We start from the raw sequence: 20,835 nt of genomic DNA on the forward strand, positions 1-20,835 counted from the left end.
ACAACTCAACATAAGGGTAAATGAATAGAAACTCAGTAATGTAGGACTCTCAAAAAGGATACTTGCACTCAAATAATGATGGCAAGATAAGCACACAATCAGCAAGCAGAATATGGTCACCACGGAGATATAATCACATGAAGGATTGACCATGAATGACGACGCTTGGTCATGGGTTGGATTTGCGACCAAAAGATATATCATGGCTATAGAGACACCGAACAAGCCATCGACCAGATCTAAGACACAACAAAGAATGGATATACAATCAAAATGGCAGCAAGTAGACTGTGGCCATGAGAATGACAAGTACGGGCCACCCGTCAGGTGAATCTGAAAGAATGTAAATATAATTGATTAAACCAGGAATCCCCCACTAGAAATGGGTCCTAATCTAATCAACCGACAGAATCATATATACACAAAAGATATGTACAATCCAAGGACGAGAAGACATATTATGGTTTCAACAATGGCAAGGGAAATGACACCAACCAAATCAAGAGAATATAGATAGGGTGAATTAGACCAGGAATGCCCACCGAAAATGGGTCCTAATCTAGACAATCAACTCAACAAATGGTGTAGGTATAAGAAGGTAACTAGAAATCGACTCAGCAAATAAGTTATGTACAAAGGAACGACACAACTATACACTCGAGAGACAAAAGGCAGACCATAGTCAGAATAATGATAGAGGAAAATTTCTGACCAGGTCCGAAGGCTGGGGAATGAAACAATGTGGCTAATGGATAAACCAGAAAACTTCATTGATAGACAGGCCCTGGTCTAACAGCTAGCAAGAAGAATGGATAACAAAGAATCAAGAAATGAACACAGGCTATAAAAGGTGGTGAACAAGAATCATCAGCCTGATCCAAGAAAGAAATAGTGAACAAACTCTAATCGGTGATAATAGACCAGAAAACCTCAGTGGAAAGTAGGCCCTGATCAGACAGCCGACAAAACGGATATAAATCCGAGATACAGGAATAATCATATGATAAAGATGACAGGGTAGACCGCGATCTGGATGATGACCAAGCAAGAGCAAGAGTCATCGACCGGGTCTGAAAGAATGGTATGACTGAAATAGATAAAGAAACCTTATTCGAAAGGATAAGCCCTAATCTAAGAATAATACACTATACACACATATATATACATATATATATATACACACACCCTAACCAGGGGCACCAGCCCTAATCTAATCTAACAGAGTCGAGAAAATCTCGACTTGCGACAGACCAGTGAGTGTACTAGGACCGTGTTGTAGCCATATAAAATGAGCTACCCTAGTCTACAAATGGGACAAAGCTCCTAACTCTAAGCTTTACATGTGTGAGCAACACATGTTCGACCCTATATGAGTACATATATATAGTGTCCTAGCAAGGGTTCCCTAATTTTGGTTCTAAAGGGAGCAACTAATATATATATACATACATAATATGATGAAATAAAAGTAGGGCCCAGGCATTTCTGCAGGGTACTATGCTTATGACCATACCCTTGATGTATAACGCCAGCACACCCAGCATTATACAGAGTATGTTCATCGCTCATCGGCTGCTGTAGAACACCAGCACACCCAGTGTCTACGGCTGCAGCTCCGGCGCATAGCTCGGAAATAGATACAACGGTTCCCTCAAGGCCATAATTGCCCATCTGGTACGCGTCATATCTATTCCCTGGGGCCAATAATGAAAATAATGAAAGAAATAAAGAATATGACAATGTATGATGTGCAGTGTGTGAATCTCTCATTTTAATTACGCACCTATCTGGTGCCCCTGGATTCTAACGATAGAGTTCCCATTTAAAATGATTTTAGCTCAAATTTCTCCAAAGTTAGTAAAAATGGCATTTTTAAAGAGTTAGGCAATGTTTCAAGATTTCCTCAGCAGAGTCGCCAGCCTGTGGACCCCGATCCGAGAGGACAAGTGCCGAGGGACGCGAGATCCCTCCTGCGATCCTCTAAGATCTCCACAATGGAAGAGAGCTCTGCCAAGGAACTCTCGAAACGGATGCCACCCTCACAGCATAGCATGAGTGGCGATATAAAAGGAAAGAGATACATCCTGATCCGGAGCCAGGGCTCGAAACCAAGATATATCTAAAAATAACTCAGAGTCGCCATCCATGGATGCGCCATGGAACCAAAACAAATGCTCTGTTTGCAATGGAAAACCAGAGATACTAAAGGTCCGTGCCTGGTGACGAATGGAGAAGGTCCGAAGAGCGCCCCCAATTCGCCCGAGTGCGAACACTTGGTCTCTTATGCCATTTTTCATTAACTTCGAAGAAGTTTGGGTAAAAATCATGTGAAATGGGAACAATCCTCAGGAGTCGTCTATCTAAACATGCATTTCCTGAGAATAGAAATAATAAACACATAAAAAATAAATGAAAGAGGTGCCACCTAAATATTGCTAGGTTATGAGTGACATACCTAACTGGTGTCTAAGTTCTGATGTGCAAACACATGCAAGCTATAACTAAAGGTATAAGATCAGTACAAGAAAGTAAGAAAACACATCAAAAGAAATACAATAATTACACAACAAAACCTAAGACTCTAAATGATTAGCCCGAGTCCTCGGATGGTCTGATGTTCATCCAAAGAAGCCTACGTATCCCCGCCTCCACGAGAATCAAGGCAACGTAGTTCTTCGCGCCTATTCTAAGCTATGATGCCTAAGACACCTAGCCCTCTATCCTAAACTCGATCTAAAAGACCAGACCAATTATTAAAGTTTATTGTACGATTATTTAAATTCCAGTGAATTGTAGATTTTAGGACACCCTATATGCCCTAACTAAATGCAGGTTAGCCCTAAGCTAATGCAGGTGGTTCCTACAACCTATGTGTAACTAGGCTGTATTTCCTAAGGAAAACAAAGGGTTGACTAACGCATCCTATTCTAGTCATCAGTCGGCGATGTGAATCGCCCACTGACCGGACGGAGGCGCTCCTATAACTCTAGGACAAACTCCTAACTCTAACACAAACACACAACAAGCACACAACAAAAGACAAACTCCTAACTCTAAAAATCTCTATCTAGGACAAAGTCCTAACTCTAGAGGAAGATCTTTTCGAAAAACAATATTTTGGAAGATTTTTATATTTTTTAAAAGGGTTAAAAGATTTATTTACAAAGTTTGGCTGGACTTGGGATATGTATCCCAAGCTGCACTACGTACCTCGTGAAAGAGGATCAAGCCAACGTAGTTCGAAACGAACTCTCAAACTACGCTTCTAAAAGAAACACTCACACTTCAGATTTTTTAAGGTTTTTTATATTTTTAAATGTTTTTGATATTTTTAAAGTTTTCAAATGTTTTTGAGTTTTAAATTTCTAATGTTTTTGGATTTTAAAGCTTTTCCAATGGTCAGGACCTTTAGATGAATTCACTCTTACAGAGAACAAACAAGCATAACCATAAACTAGGGCAAAGCCCTAAAGCAAAAAGGGGAAACCCCAAACAAGCAACTAACGCCTCAAAGAGACGAACCACAACAAGAAAGATAGCGTCCCAAGAAGAGAGAAAACGATCCAAGATCCCAAGCAAGCAAAGCTCTAATAAGACTGAGTTAGTCTCTAATAAGAGCGAAGTAATCAACAACTCTAAAGGAGAAACTCCGAACTAACAACACTAAAGAGGGGAAACAATGAGTCAGAGACTCTCTAATAACAATACCGAGTCAAAGACTCACTCTAAAAGAGGAGGCCACTCTAACATGAGGCTAGGTAAGCCTCCTAAAGGGGAAACTCTCTACATGAGACAAGGCTTGTCTTCGAGACACAAATGACGTAAAGAGGAATAAGAGACCCTGTGCATATTTGGCAAAGGTAAAACACCCAGCCGGGCCGGACAGCTACCTAGCCCTAGGGTGCAACAAATGTGCAACCCAATACCCATAAGGGTAGGGGTATCAAGCCAAGCCGAGTAGGGCGTTCTTCCAAAACCAAACGAAGCACAAAAAGGACTAACGAGAGAATGAGACCGGGCGGGTCTCCCAAACACACACAAAAATGGGCTCCAAGTAACCTTATCATTGCCCTCACATAAGAGGATAGTAAAGAACAAAGAACACTGAAACCTAGAGATTAAAGGTCCCGATAAAGGAAAGAAAATAATAAGGAAAAGAAATAAACACAATTTGAATATAACCTGCAAGTCTTGAAATATGGGGGAGAAAAAGGTTACCAATATCAAGGAGGTGTGAGGGCTGCTAAATCTTGAAGGTGATAGGATTAGAATGAAGGTTTGAGTAAAAGATTTGAAATGAAGCCAAACCCCAGCCCTCCTTTTTCTTCTTGGATCTCCTTCACTGTTGTACTCGGAGAACGGATCGGATTCCAGCAAAATCAACGGGAGAAGCTGAGCCGATTCGGTCTCCTCTCTCTGATTCTCTCTATCTCTACTCTCTGCTTTTTTTTTTTTTAGCTTTTAAAGAAATGGAAATGGGGAAAATAGCGGAAGGTGACAGGTGGTGACAATGGTGGGTGGGCCGAGGAAAATGGTAGTGGGTTTGGAGAAGATGGGTTAGAGGTGATGGGAATGGGTTTCGGATTGCAGAGAATGGGGTTTAGGTGGTGAAGGAATGGGCAGAAATGGTGGTGGCCGTCGGACGAAGCCGATGAAATGGGTTTGGGGTTCAAACAGAATAGGGTTTGGATGGTGATGGTGGCTGTAGAATGGAGGCTGAATATGGCGGTTGGGGTGGTGGAGCTCCGGTGAAAATGGGTTTGTGATGGATGTGGGTTTGATGGCAGAGGAAGTGAAAAATAGGATTGATTTCAGATCTGGGCAGAGGTGGGTTTTAATGGAGGAAGGTGGAGGCGGCTTGGCCGGAGATGCGGCCGGAGACGGGGAGTTGCAGAGATGGTGGAGGCTTTGATTGTGGGTTTGCCGGATTTAGTGGTGGCTTCAAATGGGTTTCTCACCGGAGAAGACAAAAATTAAAGGTGGCGACTGAAGGTCGAAGACGATGGTGATCGGAGAAGGTTGTGGCCGGAGGTGGAGAGTGATGGTGGCTTTGCCGGAGAAGGCGGTGGTGGCGGCCGGTGAGGGAAAAGGAGATGAAGGTGGGAGAGGGTTTTCGAATGGGTTTGGGGTGGTCAGTGGTGGCTGGTTTTTTTGGGTTTTCGAAATGGGTTTTGGGTTTGGGTGGTGCGGTTGGTGGTGGTGAATGGTGGTTGAGAAGAGGGTTTCGGTGGGTTTCGGTGGAAGAGGCTTGGTGGAGGTACGGCCGATGGAGGTGAAGGAGATAATGAGGGTGGTGGCCGACGGTGATGGAGGAGAGAATGGGGGTGGCGGCCGACGGTGGTGAAGGTTTGGTGGCTGGCCAGCGGCTATGGTTGAGAGATGGTGGTTGGCCGGCCGGAGGAGGTGGCGGCTTGAGTGGAGGTTGCAGAGGTGGTTTTGATTTAGGTGTGGGTTTCGGGTTGGCCGGATTTTGAGGGGTTTTGCCGGAGAAGATGGTGCTGGTGGCGAGGGGGAGTGGCCGGGGAAGGTGATTGGAGTTGGCTGCCCGGGTGGAGGCCGATGGTGGAGCTTGATGGTGGTGGAGATGTGATGGTGGCTGACAATGGGCCGGCTGGAGGTTGGAGGGTGGTGGAGGTGCGGTGGTGGCCGGAAGGATGTTGACCGGCGGTTGGCCGAGAAATGGATTTGGGGGTGGGTTTGGTGATGAAGCCCGCCGGGGAGTCGAGAAGAGAGAAATGGCCGAGCCTCTCTCTCTCTTTTCTCGGATTTTTCCAGAGAATGAACAGTAGCCCTAATTTTTTATTTTTCTTTATATATTGAATGGGGGAAACCGATAATGGCACTACTGCCCTTTTGATGAGGCGCGCGGATTGATAGGCGCCCCCCACCCGCTTTGTCTTATTAAAAAAAAGACAAAATTCGGCCATTTTTCCAAAAGCACACCCCCTGTCCAGGATATATCACCCCACTTTTGGATTTATACTACGACACTGACTCGGTCCGTTCGCAAAGCAAACCAACTCGGATTTCGACGAAATTTTACGGGGACTTGAGGGGGATCCTAACCTAGCTTAGGGTGAAATTAGGGACCCTAAAACACTCATCTGATGGAATTTTTATTCAAAATGATAGCTTGGGGTACGGTCAAAATGGGGTGTCTACACATATTAAGAAACTTATCAAAACATAATTATCATATTAAGCACAAAGTTGCTCAAAACCACTATAATGTATTGTTCCAGCCCACTGCAAACCAAGTTGTCCCCAGAAACTAAAGAAATGTAAAACATTGGAAAAACGAAGTTACTCAAAATTAAGTGCAAAAAGACAACATATGCCTAATAGACTTAAAAGCTAATGTAGTTGATTCCATTGTTAATGCTTCCATAGAGGGCTTTCTACACCAAAAAGAATTCCAATAGGTTTCTGCATAAAAAAATACACACGAAGTATGAGTGAATTTTTGCATTACAAAAGTTGAGTATTATCCAAAGGAATTTATAGACAGCCATTATCTAAAAGAATTTATGTATAAAGTTTACCTCATCTATGGCATAGCTCAAGATTGTTATCATATTATGGAATTTGTCGAGAATCAATGAGACATTCAAAAAGAAAAGAAAATACATTAGAATTTTTAAAACATATTTATAATTATCTAAGCAAATGTGTAGTTACATTACCTGATTCAATGATTTCAATATCATTATCATGTTGATAAACTTCGATTTCTTCATCATTATTACCATCACATCTAACAGCTCGTAGCCAATCTTGAGTGCAAACCAATGCTTGCACAACCCCAGGACTCATTGAACTTCTGTATTTGTCAAAAACTCTACCACCGGTACTGAAAGCCGACTCTGAAGCAACTGTAGATACCGGAATCGACAAGATATCACGAGCCATTTGAGAAAGTATAGGATACTTTGAGCTGTTAATTTTCCACCAGCTCAAAATGTCGAATTTAGGATCATCTACATGATTCTCTTCTTGCAAATATCGTTCCAGTTCTGATGCCGGCCCAACATCATTCTTTTCAGCACTCATCTTGAAAAATTGTTTTTGTAAACTAGAAATCCTCCTCTCACCAAGAGGAGAAGTTCTACTGTCAACCTCTGAAAATCTTTCCACCGACTGTAAAACTCGCCTTCGCCTTGAACTATGGGCAGATACATACTCATCATAAATCTTAAAGGCCTCATACTTAACAAGTGAAACCTGTGATTCAGCTTCATCCGTAGCATAGATAAGATGGTACATAAAACTCAAATATTTAAGCTTATACCTAGGATCAAGGACAACTGCAATAGCAAGCATCACATTGCACTCCCTCCAATATTTATCAAACTTACTTTGCATCTTAGTAGCCATTTGGTTAATAGATACATCTTCGTGTATAGCCATTCCAAGCAAGTGTTCTTGAATTGCAAAAACCTCATGAAAATACAAATTTGCAGTTGTATATTTATGCCCAGAGAAAAGCTTTGTAGCATCATAAAAGACTTTTAATAATCGGCAAATAACTTTAGCATTCTTCCAATCAACAACACTAGGGGCTTCTCTTGCAAAGATGGCATCTCGTGTCTGTAAGCGAGTGAAGGCACTCTCAAACTATAATGCAGACTCTAACATAAGAAAGGTGGAGTTCCATCTTCTAGCCACATCTATACATAAGCCTCTCTTACTTGAAAGCCTCTCTTGCAAAATGCATTCTTCAAACAACTGTTTTCTTGCTTGTGAACCCCGAACATATTTAAAACTTTCTCGAATAACATCAACCGATTCTTTAATCTCATTTAGCCCATCTTGCACTATGAGATTGATGACATGTGCAGCACAACGAACGTGAAAAAATCGGCCTTCTTGTAGTAACATGCCTTTCCTTGAAAGAACCAGAACAAGTGTCCTAACAGCAACGGTGTTATTTGAGGCATTATCTAGGGTAATGGTACTTAACTTGCTTATATTCCAATCAATCAAGCACAATTCAATTGCATTCGCAATAACATCTCCCCCATGTGGAGCTGGAACCATACAAAAATTCAGAATCTTCTTATGTAACTTCCAATTATCATCAATGAAATGTGCTGTAAGACCTAAATAACCTAAAGTCTGATTAGATGTCCACATGTCGGCAGTTAAAGAAACCCGATGACATACACCAATCAATCTTTTCAGTTTAAGTTTCTCCTCTCCATATATATTCAACAACTCTTTCCTTATAGTTGTGCGTGATATAACTTTGAGTCGAGGTTGGATAACCATAATAAAACCTCTAAAGGCATCCTTGTCAACTATGTTAAATGGAAGTTCGAGCTTAATTATAAAAATAGCCAACTCTCTTCGAGCTCGATCTTGGTCAAACACCCAAGGCATAACACCCGCCCCTTCCTCCACATCATCGCCATCTCTAACGGATTTAAAAGACAATAACTTCTGGCTCTTATCTCGTGAGGTATAAGGGATGCATGTCTTATCCAAATGTCGTTTAAGACTACTAGTGCCACTGCTACTTGGGCATGCAAATAATTTCTTGCAATAATTACACTTAGCCCTCTCATCTATCCCATCAGGTCCTTTCTCTTTGGTAAAATGATTCCATACAACAGATTTAGTTGGATATGCTCTTTTTTTAGATGTTTGTGTCGAGGAGTCCTCAGGAGTGCTAACAGTATTAGTAGCATTTTCAGAAGAATCCAAGACCTAAACAAATATCCACAAATTACCATTTCTTAAGTTTGGTGGAAATAAAATAAAAAGTAAATCTTACAGGAATGAAATAAATGCATCATTATAATAAATAAATAAGAAGCAATTCTCACCGGAATATCGTAGTTCTCATTAATATCATCATCCATCATCATTCAATAAGGGGACTCACTTCAAAAGAGGTGTAATCACTAATCCAATGAGATTTTTTGAGGCTTTTGAACAAACCTGCAGGGGAGAATTAGAAAAAAAAAGCAATGAGAAATGAGGTGTAGAGACAGACAAAAAAATGAGCATGTGGTAGAAACTAGAAACTATGCAGACTAATATAGATCAAGAACAAGAAATAGAAAACATTTGTATAAAAAAATCAAAGACAGTCAAAATAGTTAGCAACGGATCGAATGACTCTTTGATAGCATGAGGATAGATGGATGAATAGATAATAAATGGTATTGCTTTCTCTATCTTCTTCTTTGAATGTGAGAGAGGAAAGGGGATACAAGGGTTATTTATAGACCAGGTTTCGACTATTGAGTAAAAATAACCCTCTGTAGTCCAACGTAAAATCAGCTCTCAAATGGTAGAATTCAAGGCTTTTCATGAACTGGGGTCAATTATTTTACATGCCCTCTACCTTTGTGAAAATGAAAGATATTTTAAATGGGAATATGAGCAATTTTACTTACTTTCCCCTCAAGAAATTGCAAGGAACGTGTGTCCCCATGTCCTAAAGATATTTTAAATTAATAAAACATGTCTTCTTTCAGAAAAGAAAAAGACCCTACCCTTCTGTAAGGCTGGCTTAATTGTCACAGGCATATATACCATGGCAGAGGCTGTAGTTTCTTGCACCGTAGCTAATCTTCATCTCTGCATCCCATAAAGACAAGACACTCATAATCTCTTCATACAGAATAAAAAAAATAAAAAATAAAAAAGCAATTCATTCTCCTCCCTCGTCTTTTACCCACTTTTTGATAACCTAAATGGATCTAAAAAATTGGGGTTTGTAGAGAGAGTGAGAAAATTAGGGGTTTTACCCGGCTCGAGTTGCAGCCCTAGTTATTGGCAGTTTTACATGGAATTAGAGCAAAAGGTTATGGGTTCCAGCCTCTTTGATAGCAAAAATCCCCTGATTCCATGCAAAAATTGGGGTTTTTCCTCTCACATCTCAATCCACAAACCAGAAAATAGAGATATTCAAATACTATTCATCAAAGAGATAAGGAAGGGGAAACCAATCAAACCATAACACAAATTTCTTGTATTGAATCTATTTATGTGGGAATAGAACCCTAAAAAAATGGAGTGAGAGGAAGATAGATTTACCTCTTCTGTGAGTGATCGTATGAAGAAGGGAAGAGAGAGATTGAGATTTGAGAATAGATCAAAGAAGAGAGGAATATTTATGAAACCCTAGGCGTGAGATTCATCCGTGTTTTTGAACGAACAGAAGAGGGGAGAGACGCGTGCGTGCGTGCGTGAGATTCATCTGGGTTTTTGCCTTTTGAGTTTTAACTTTTTAGTTTTCTCATATATAGTATATACTGTATACATAATTACATATGATGAAAAAAACCTAAAGTAACTCGGGTCGGGCCGGGCCGGGCCCCTTCAAAACCGGCTCGACCCGAGATTCATCCGGGTTTTTGGACCTTAAACCCGGCCCGGCCCGAAACCCAAGAAATCTAAACCCGACCCAAGCTATTTTCGGGTCGGGTCGATGCGGGTCGGGTAAAACCCGGCTGGAGTTGCAGCCCTAGTAAGGGAGAGAGAGAGAAGTAGAGAGTTTGTAAGAGAGAGGTGTATGTCAAAAATTCAATAGCAAAGAGGCATAAAAAATTAAAAACTTGGAGGAGGGATAAAAAGAGAGCATAAAAAGAAAAAATAAAACAAGAGAGTATATATGGATCCTCCCAATGTAGCTGACCATCGTTCCCTTTTTTTTCTTGTGGAAACGTCCATGTATATTGCTATTCTCCCCTCATAGTGCTGTTCTTAAATGAATCCATATATTCCAAGTGGTTCCCTCAATATAGCAACATGCCTTTTCCTTTTCATTTTTTAGTAAAAGAGAGAGAGAGTATATCCAATTTCATCATGGAAAGAGGCAACTGTTTTGGCTTTGCCTTGCATATTTTATTCCAACCGATTCTTCCAATTACCATATCTTAACATTCTTCTAAAAAAAACGCCACATGGCATTAATATGAAAGAAAACTTTCATTATGCAATCCATCCAATTTCTGCAACTTGATGTTGCGTTATTCCTCATTCACAATCCCAAAATATGCTTACTATTTTCCAGAGAGGGTTACTAATAATGCCATATTTTTATTATAAACGCCACATTATTAGTAGTAACACTCATCTGCTATTTTCCAAATAGTAATAACGGCGATTGTTACCATTTCATGTTCACGTTCACAGTCAAATGCCAATGACGGGCTGTCGCTATTTTCAAGGAAAGGACCTCCCACCGAATTAGGGATGGTATATTTTAAACCAATCAGATTTTATTGTGGATTCCCTGACCTTCTAAATTCGGCTAAAGAAATATTCCAAGTATATTTTGTTTGTTGGACTAGGATTTGATCTAAGCCATTGAAATTGGGGATGTTGCTAAATGGAGAGTGGGGGAGACAATAGGGGACGAATTGAGAGAGAAAAAGTGAAGGTCGGTTGTACTATTGGGCTACACCATATAAATTCCTATCATAAAAAAACAAAAGGGATGTGGGTGTGCATAAAGAGATGGTGTAAATAGTTGGCCGAGCACATGGCATTTTTGCATGATAGTGGGCCACTTCATTGGTTGATCAAAACCATTCAAATTAGTGGGCTACTAGCATTGACCGAATGGCAAGAGAGAGTGGGTCCACTATAGATGGATGAGATCCAATTTTGAACTGATCCAAACCATCCGATTGGTAGCCTATATTATAAGTTGGATGTACCACCAATGATCCAGACCGTTCAATTGATGGAGCGAGGTGTAAATTGGTTGCGCACAAATTATTTCCATGGAACGATCCGAACCCACCACTTACTTTATTTGTGAGATTTTTCATCTTGCTTCACCATGTTGGACCCATTCATTGTTGGACAAAAATTCCAACTCCAAGCAGGTGCGATACACATAGTTGGACCCCAGTTGTCCGGATATGTCAACAAATCCAACGGTTGCATGCCTTTTCCTGATCTTCCTAACATTGGAAATTGGTTGTTTCTCTTCAATATTTCATTTTTTAGCTTTAATTCCTTCAAAACTCCAATTAGAACCTTGAAACACCAAAAACAACACAAATACCTTAGTAGTACTGCTTTAAATGACAAAATATGCATGTTTCCTATCGCTACCATTTACACATAATGTGCTCATCACTATCCCTGAGGGAGTAAACCTTGACCTTGGTATATAATTAACCCATAGGAGGCATACATTGCCTCATTCATGGAATCATTTCTAAGTTGTGCCATAACTTGTACCCTCTACTAGTTGGAGACCAACTTGGTCTGTTAGTTGTCTTAGCCCTTCTTATTCATTGCAAGGGCGATGATATGGATACTTGGAGCCCGCCTTTGTGTCTAAGAGACTTGTCCAGTCTGATTAGCACCCATATTTATCTCCTCTTCTTTTGGTAGCGTTATTACAGTCTTTGACTTATTCATCCCATGATTTGGTAGCGTTAATAGTGAAACTTTAACTTATTTGGCCCCACGCTTTGGTAGCGTTAATAGCCAGTCTTTGACTTATTTACCTTTCATATCTTGGTAGCATTATTAGTGAGTCTTTGACTTATTTTTCTCCATATTTTGATAGCATTTTTAGCGAGTCTTTGACTTATTTTCTCTCATATTTTAGTAGCGTTAATAGCGAGTCTTTGACTTATTTGCTCCCCTTCCTTAGTGTTGTTAGTTAGGAGTTTATCCTTTAGAATTGTTGTTACTCCTCTTTGTTAGAGACTAGCTCAGTCTGTTTGAGTTTGACTTGTTTGGGATCTTAGATCATTTCATTATCTTTGACACTAGCTTATTCAGTTTAGGAGTTTCTTCTGTTAGCTCTAGGGTTTGGCCCTAGGATGTTGCTTTGTGTGTTCGCTTTGGTCTTGGACTAAAAGGGTGAAAACATTTTAAGATCTAAAAAGCATTAAAAATATTTGAAAACTAGAAAAACTTTAAAAACATATGATAGTCATTGGTTTTAGGAGCATAGTAGGAGAGTTTGTTTCGGAACTGCGTTGGCTTGATCCTCTCTCACGAGGTACGTAGGCAGCTTGAGATTCTCGTCCAAAGTTCAATCAAACCTTTCAAAATAAACATTTCAAACTTTGTAAATAGAACTTTATAAATCTTTAAAAGATCATTCAAACAACTTTAAAATCTTATTTTTCAAAAACTCTTCCTCTAGAGTTAGGAGTTTGTCCTAGATAGAGAGTTTTAGAGTTAGGAGTTTCTCCTTGATATGTTGTTTGATTGTTGTGTGTTTGTATTAGAGTTAGGAGTTTGTGCTAGCTAGGAACGCCTCCGTCCGGTCAGTTGGCGATCCACATCACCGACTGATGACTAGAATATGATGCGTTAGTATGCTCACTGTTTTTCTTATGACACACAGCCTAGTTAAACATAGAATATAGGAACCACCTGCATTAGTTTAAGACTAACTTGCATTTAGGAAGTCCTAAAATTCACAATTCACTTAAATTTGAATATCGCTCAAGAAGCTTTAAAAACCAATCCGGTCTTTTAAATTTAAGTCTAGTTTAGTGGTCTAGATGTCTTAGGCATCATAGTTTAGAATAGGCACGAAGAACTACGTCGCCTTGATTCTCGTTGAGGCGGGGATACGTAGGCGGCTTTGGATGAATACCAGACCATCCAAAGAATCGGGCAAAAACGTTTAGAGTTTAGGGCTTGTTGTGTTGTGTCGTGTGTGGTATCGAGTCGTGTTGTATGTTTTGTTGTATTTTCTTACTTTCATGTACAAACCTTATACCTTTAGATGTAGCATGCATGTGTTTGCCCACCAGACTTAGACACCCATTAGGCATGACACTCATAACTTAGCCATGCTTAGGTGACATTTCATTTATTTATTTTGTATGTGCTTACTATCCCCGGGTCATGCATGTTTAGGTAGACATTTTTCTCGGGGTTATTTGTTCTCATTTCACCTGATTTTTGCCTAAAACTCTTCAAAGTTAATAAATAAATGGCATAAAAGACCAGGTGCTCGCACTCGAGCGGATTGAGATGCTCTTCGGACCTTCCTCATCCGTAATCAGGCACGGACCCATATATATTTCTGGTTATCCATTGCACATAGGATTTATTTTTGGGGTTCCATGGCCTATCCATGGATGGCGACTCTGAGTTATTCTAGATATGTCTTGGTTTCGAGCCTTCACTCGGGATCAAGAGGTATCTCATTCATTTATTGTCACTCGTGCTATACTATGAGGGTGTCACCTGTTTCGAGAGTTCCTTGGTAGAGCTCTCCTTCATGTGGATGATCCAAAGGACCGACGGGGGACTCGTTCCTCGTCGCCTCCTCAGGATCAGGGTCCACACATATTCAATACAAGATGCACATCAAATCGAAAGATTTGTGTTGGGAAAGTTGCCTTTTTCCCTCCACCACTAGGTTGCTTGGGTGGGAAGGCAACCACTAGGTTGCTTGGGTGGGAAGGCAAGAAAGCAAAAGGCGAAAGTATCTTATTTCTATTCCCTTTTGATTGATGCGCCAAAATAGCAAGTGTTTCTTTTAGGTTTTAGAAAACCTAGGATGTAAGAGAGGTCTTCTTTTATGTGGTGTGTGGAAACGTGGCTAGAGAAAGAGAGTGAAAAAGAGAGAGGAGAGAGAAAAAGAGAAAGAGAGGAGAGAGAGAGAGAGAGAGAGAGAAGAGAAAGTGGGCTTTTCTTCTTGGGTTTCTCTCTTGGGTTTTCTTCTTGGGTTTTTTCTCTTGGAGTTTTCCCTTGGGTTTTTCTCTTATACGATCTTGGTTTGGGAAGCAAGGAAAGGGTTGCGGGTTTTGGGTTAAATCCATTGTAATCATTGTATATTGTTTTTCTCATAGTGGAAGATCGTGATTCTCGCCCGTGGATTAGGCTTGGACGAACCACGTAAAATCTTGGTGTTCAGCTTGCAGCTAGATTTGAATATTTTACTTTTTCGTTTAATTTGTGCATGATCGGATCGGATTGCCAACCGGATTTTCTCAACAAGTGGTGTCACAGCTTAGGTGGAGCGATCGTTGAGGACGGGTAGAGTGATCGTGGGTATTGTGGTTGGATCGCGGTTAGAGTGATTTGTGAGGGTGGAAATATTGTCAAAGAAGATTCTTGTTTGAGGTGGAGTGTTACACCGAGAAGTGCAAAGTAATCTGAGATGGCGGTAAAATCGAGTTCTACCAGTTCAACATCGACGGATTTGACGGAAAGGGCAGTTTTACCCTATGACAGATGAGGCTGAAGGACATCCTAGTTCAACAGGGCTTGGCGAAGGCGTTGTATGAATGGATGGGAAGACAGAGAAGATGACGGATGCCGAGTGGGAAGACATAGAGTCAAAGGCGGTCAGCACGATTCGACTATGTCTTGCAGATAGCGTTATGTTTAACGTTATGGAAGAGAAAGATGCACTTAAATTATGGGAGAAGTTGGAAAAGCTTTATATGTCAAAAAGCTTGGCCAACCGGTTGTATCTGAATTGGCAATTGTACGGGCTAAAGATGCAGGAAGGCGGGGATCTTCTGGAACACATTACAGTTCAATGGATCAACTCCACAAGGTTGACGAAAAGTTGAAGGAAGAAGACAAGGCCCTTTTGCTTCTTACTTCGCTTCCTGATTCGTATGACAACTTGGTGACGACTTTATTGTATGGTAAGGATACAATTAAGTTGAAGGAAGTCACGGCGTCACTCTTATCGAATGAGATGCGGAAGAAACCTGTTATTGGTGGAAATGACGAGCATGGGTTGGTTGTTCATGATGGGAATCAAAGAAGAAGGTCGTCTGACAAGGGATCTGGTAAAGGTAGGTCAAGATGCAGGGTCGGTGGAAAGGGTGTGCAATGTTACCATTGCAAGGAATATGGCCACATTAAGCGAGATTGTCCAAAGCGAGCTGACCGGGTGAACAATGGTGCTATGAATGCTGTGGTGGCGGGAGAACAGAGCGAAGTGTTTGGAGACGTTCTCACAGTCTCCTCAGGTAATCACACTTCTCATGATGAGTGGATTCTAAATTCATATTGCTCTGTTCATGTATGCTCCAGGAGGGAATATTTTGATACGTTCCAGGAGACAAGGACAGGTGTAGTGTCCTTGGGTGACGGGTCTACTTGTGATGTCACCGGAGTTGGGACGGTGAAGATCAAAATGTTTGATGGAGTGGTTCGTACTTTGGGTGGTGTGGCGTATGTCCCAAAGCTACGGAAGAATCTAGTATCGCTTGGCCGGCTGGACTCCAGGGGTTGCAGGTTTTCAGTTGCAGGTGGAGCAATGAAAATCTCACGCGGCTGTATGGTTCTGATGAAAGGAGAAGAGTGTGGTGAATTATATCCTCTAGTTTGAGACATAGTGACTAGTGTTCCTAAGATCTGGATGTCTAGTTGGAAACAAGGTAATTTTGTGCGCACACGTAGGGTCTCTTTCGCAGTTGGTGCAGAGACGAGTTTCCAGGTTGCAGACGATGGTGAGAGGATGAAAGTACCTGCGTTGGGGAGGATGGATCGAGATCCCTCTCCAAGGTTGACTGGGTGAGTCAACGGGTTGGCAGTTACACATGTGCGTTGGTCGTGTTGATAGAATCAGGAAGATTCAGAACCAAGGTGATTCGAGGGTGTGTAGCTGGTACTTTAGAAGGCCAATGGTGGTTTGCGGTGATAGCGGACCGGTGGTGACATCAATGGAAAATCTTTAGGTGGCTGGAAAATAAGCCAAGATGGAGATTGATGGGAAAGTTGCCTTATTTCCCCCCACCACTAGGTTGCTTGGGTGGAAAGGCAAGAAGGCAAAAAGGGAAAGTATCTTCTTTCTCTTGTTTTATTCCTTTTTTGTTGATGTGCCAAAATAGCAAGTGTTTCTTTTAGGTTTTAGAAAACTGAGGATGTAAGAGAGGTCTTCTCTCTTATGTGGTGTGTGGAAACGTGGCTAGAGAAAGAGAATGAAAAAGAGAGAGGAGAGAGAGAGAGAGAGAGAGAGAGAGAGAGAGAGAGAGGGAGAGAAGAGAAAGTGGGCTTTTCTTCTAGGGTTTTTCTCTTGGGTTTTCTTCTTGGGTTTTTTCTCTTGGAGTTTTCTCTTGGGTTTTCTCTTGTACGATCTTGGTTTGGGAAGCAAGGAAAGGGTTGCGGGTTTTGGGTTAAATCCATTATAATCCTTGTATATTGTTTTTCTCATAGTGGAAGATCGTGTTTCTCGCCCGTGAATTAGGCTTGGCTGAACCAGGTAAAATCTTAGTGTTCATCTTGTGGCTTGATTTGATTATTTTACATTTCTGTTTAATTTGTGCACGATCGGATGGATTGCCCGGCGGATTTTCTCAACAATTTGCAATATCGTCATTGATAGTGGGAGTTGCGATCTATGAGAACGTGGTGGTGCAAGAGATGGTCGACCAGCTCAACCTCAAGACCGAGAAGAGGCCTATGACTTACAAGTTTGCATGTTTCATGAAAGAAAATGGGGTACATGTTAATCAACGTTGTTTAGTTTCTGTTTCTATCGATAAACAATATCAAGATGCTCAATAGTGTGATATGGTGCGGATGGATGCTTGTTACTTATTGGGTCAACCATGGCAATATGATCGAAAAGCTAACCACGATGGGTACAAAAAGTTACACATTTGTTAAGGATGATGTGAAAGTGATTTTGGGCCTATCTAAGATGGAAAGTATTCCTAAGCCTTTAAAAAAAATAGGAAGTAACTTTATATCAAGGGCTGAATTTTTTTAGGAATCAAAAGAAAATAAGGGACTGGTTCGAGAGAGCAATAAAAATATGATGAATTGGCCGCTAAGCATAGGAAGCATGTGAAATTTAAAGGAGACTTTGTTTGGATCAACATGCGAAAGAAGATGTTCTCAAGGGGTAAACATGGCAAGTTGCAAAGCCGAGTTGATGGTTTGTTTCGTGGACTAAAACGAATTGGTTAGAATGCTTATATGATTGAGCTACATGGCGACATGGGAGTTTTTGCAACTTTTAACAGAGCTGATTTGGAGGCCTATCGTGGAGAATATAATGATGATCATTCGGGCTCGACGATGAGTCCTTCTCGACTAGGGGAGTCTGATACAGCCGCATACTTTGATGACGTGGAAGATACCATCCCAAAAATCAAACTAAAGAGGAATGTTAGGAAACAAACTTACCTTAAGCTTCACTCTTATCTTTAGTTACAAACAGTTGGCATTCCTAGATTATAAGATATCTTTTACAAGTTTTGTTTGTGTTAGGAGTTAAATAAAGTAGTAGTCGTTTTATGCTTCCTATTTTGTAGTGGTTATTAGTAGTTAAAAGTCTTGGATGAAAGAACGTCTTTATATTGTATGTGGACGTGAGAAGGGGACAGAATTAGCTTTTGACGAAAAAACACGTTTTTATCTTTCTTCTCTTCTTGGTGATGTGGTTTGAAACCAAAAAAAAACATAGATTTGAAGTTGGTTGAAGGATTTTAGGTTTTGGCTGTTGTTTTCTTCTTTTGCTGCACTAATTTGTGTATATGGTCACGTGCAGGACAACTTATATTGGGGAATGATAAAATGCCCCCCCCCCCCCCCCCCCTTTAACATTATTCGTTAAGTTTTAAAGGCAAAGAAAAACGTTAAAGGGGGTGAATTTATCCTGAAGCGGTGAATCATTCTCACAGAAACCGTTCTGGGGAGGACAAATGTCTAGATGACTCCAAGTTGGGGCTCCATATGATGTTGGGTCAGGTAGATATCCACTTAAATAATTTTAGGGCAGTGATATCCCCCCCCCCCCCCCCCCCCCCCCCCCCCAACAGTTTCCGTTAACTTTTATGAAGGGGTGGAGAAGCAACCGTTAACTCCAAAAGCATAAAAAAGTTGACTATTTATGTTAAAAGGTCGGAAATAGCCATCAGAGGGAGGCGGGGGGGAGGAGGGGGATATTATCTAATTAAATGTACCATTTCTATTTTCTACTTATTTTCTTTACCGTTTCCCACAACTAAAAAAGATTTGCTTTATATTTCCTTTGCATTTGCCACATCATATCTATGTACGTATCGATGCAAGTGTAGGCTGTGTAGTAACTGAAAAGAGCCAAGGGCAATTATTAGGAATAGTTGTGGGTTGCACAAACTTTATGATTCTCAATGCCATTGCCCATTGATTATTATCTAAGGACATGTTTGGATGCATGGTTCTATTTTCTTGGAAAAACTTTCCCTAAAAACTAAATTTTTCACTTTTTGGTTAACAAGTATTTCGGAGATTTTATATATTCCTTAGTTAAAATTTTCTCAGAAAATTTGAGAAAACATAAAACCTAGTCCCCTATTTTCTTTTCTAGGAAAGGAAAATACTCCAAACTTGCATAATACTCCTATTTGTGTATTCACATTTGAGGAAAATAGAAAAAGTTAAAAAACAAGAGAATAAATTTAAGAATTCTAAAAAGGAAAATAATATTAGAAGACCCCTATCTCATCAAAAATTACCCCTAGACGCACTGGCACAGACGAGGCTTTGGACACTTTCAACTTCTTGGGAGTTCCTCTGTCAAGTCCTACATCCACATCTCTTCAAATCCTCCAGTGTCGTGCATTGCCAAAGTTTGGAGCATCCCTGCATTCCTAGATTATGCGCACTTGCACAGACAAGAGTTCAGGATAGAATCCTGAAGTCGAAGAATTATGATTAATGATCATTGTGCACTATGCATGGAAGCAGGAGAATCAGTTTACATTGCAGGTTTATGGAGCAAAATTCTAGACAGATTTGGTATGACATGGATATTCCCATACTGCACATCTGACCTCCTAGAGTCTTGGTACGTTGTACCTTGGCCCGATAAAGGGAAAATTCTATGGAGGTTGGCGTTAGCAACCTTATGGGTAATCTGGAAGGAAAGAAGTGCTCAAATATTCAAGAGTGTTTTCAAAAGTCCATTCTTGGGTCAAGTGCATTCCCTGCTTCAGCCTTTACTCAAGCGCGGAAATAAGACTATGCTGGAAAGAAATATGCCCAATCAAGGGAACATCGGAGCAAGTCGCTCCAAGGTAGATTCCTCCCAATCCTGACTGGCCAAAGATTAATTTTGATGGTTCCAGCTTGGGTAATCCTAGGCCGGGTAGGATTAGCGGTCTTCTTAGAGATGCGTCAAGAGCCGCCGGGTGGGCTTTCAGGTCCCATTGGATTCAAGGATTTTAGAGAGGCGAAAGTATGGGCTCTTCTACAAGCCATTAGGATAGTGGATAGGACTGACTTGGACCATCCTGTGGGTTCAGGAGACTCTTTTAACATCATCAGATGGTTGGACGAAACCCATCCTCCCCCATGGAGGTTCTCACAGTACTTCGACAAGAATCAAGATCGGTTGGCAGTCACTACATTTAGAGTGCAACACACAGTTTTAAATTTCGACTGAAATCCGAGGGATTTCGATGAGTACCGAAACGAAAAGGTACCGAAATCAAAATTCCCGTAATTTACCAAATTTCGTGTGAAATTTTCGAAATTTCAGGAATTTCGTCGAAATTTATAATAAAATAACAATTTTTTATTTCGTCAAAGAATTTCAAACGAAATTACCAAAATTTCGGTAATTTCAATTGAAATTTTGTCACAAAAATCCAGGATTTCTTGCGCCAATACAAAATTTTGCCCGAAGTTTCGGTTTTGGATAACGCCAAAATTTTAGCCAAAACCGAAATTTAAAACGATGGCAACACATAAGGAGGTCACTAACTGCAAGGTGGATTGCTTGGCTCTGGGCGGGGATTGCACTAACCCATATTGTCTTTTATTATTTAAACGGTTGTCAAAGGTTATTACAGTTCCCAAAAAGTTCTTAGAAGCCAATTAAAAGACGAGAGAAACTGAGTTCGTGTAAGTATTAAAAACAATAAGAAAATAAGAAAAAAAAAA

The 20,835-nt window shown here is 40.7% G+C and overlaps 1 protein-coding gene across 1 annotated transcript; it reads right to left on the reverse strand.

Annotated features, from left to right (window-relative positions):
* Nucleotides 1-268: 268 nt before the first annotated feature.
* LOC143852495 (zinc finger BED domain-containing protein RICESLEEPER 2-like) lies at nt 269-8,861 on the reverse strand. Its single transcript, XM_077361878.1, has 4 exons — nt 8,826-8,861; nt 7,753-8,706; nt 6,684-7,614; nt 269-333 (listed from the first exon to the last, which is right to left on the reverse strand). Exons 1-4 carry the CDS (start codon nt 8,859-8,861, stop codon nt 269-271), a joined length of 1,986 nt encoding a protein of 661 aa, XP_077217993.1.
* Nucleotides 8,862-20,835: the final 11,974 nt, after the last annotated feature.

This window comes from Tasmannia lanceolata, unplaced genomic scaffold (genome assembly GCF_043159265.1).
Source record: "Tasmannia lanceolata isolate RefF3 unplaced genomic scaffold, GAP_Taslan_0.1 ptg000019l, whole genome shotgun sequence".
Classification (NCBI taxonomy): Eukaryota; Viridiplantae; Streptophyta; class Magnoliopsida; order Canellales; family Winteraceae; genus Tasmannia; species Tasmannia lanceolata.

Excerpts from the sequence above, each read along its gene's own strand:
- LOC143852495 (XM_077361878.1), bottom strand. The coding sequence starts at position 8,861 with ATGGATGATGATATTAATGAGAACTACGATATTCCG. Across the intron at positions 7,615-7,752 it reads TTCGAGAAAGTTTTAAATAT|TTTGAGAGTGCCTTCACTCG; the intron begins GTTCGGGGTTCA and ends TCTGCATTATAG. Across the intron at positions 334-6,683 it reads TATTGAAATCATTGAATCAG|ATTCACCTGACGGGTGGCCC; the intron begins GTAATGTAACTA and ends ACATTCTTTCAG.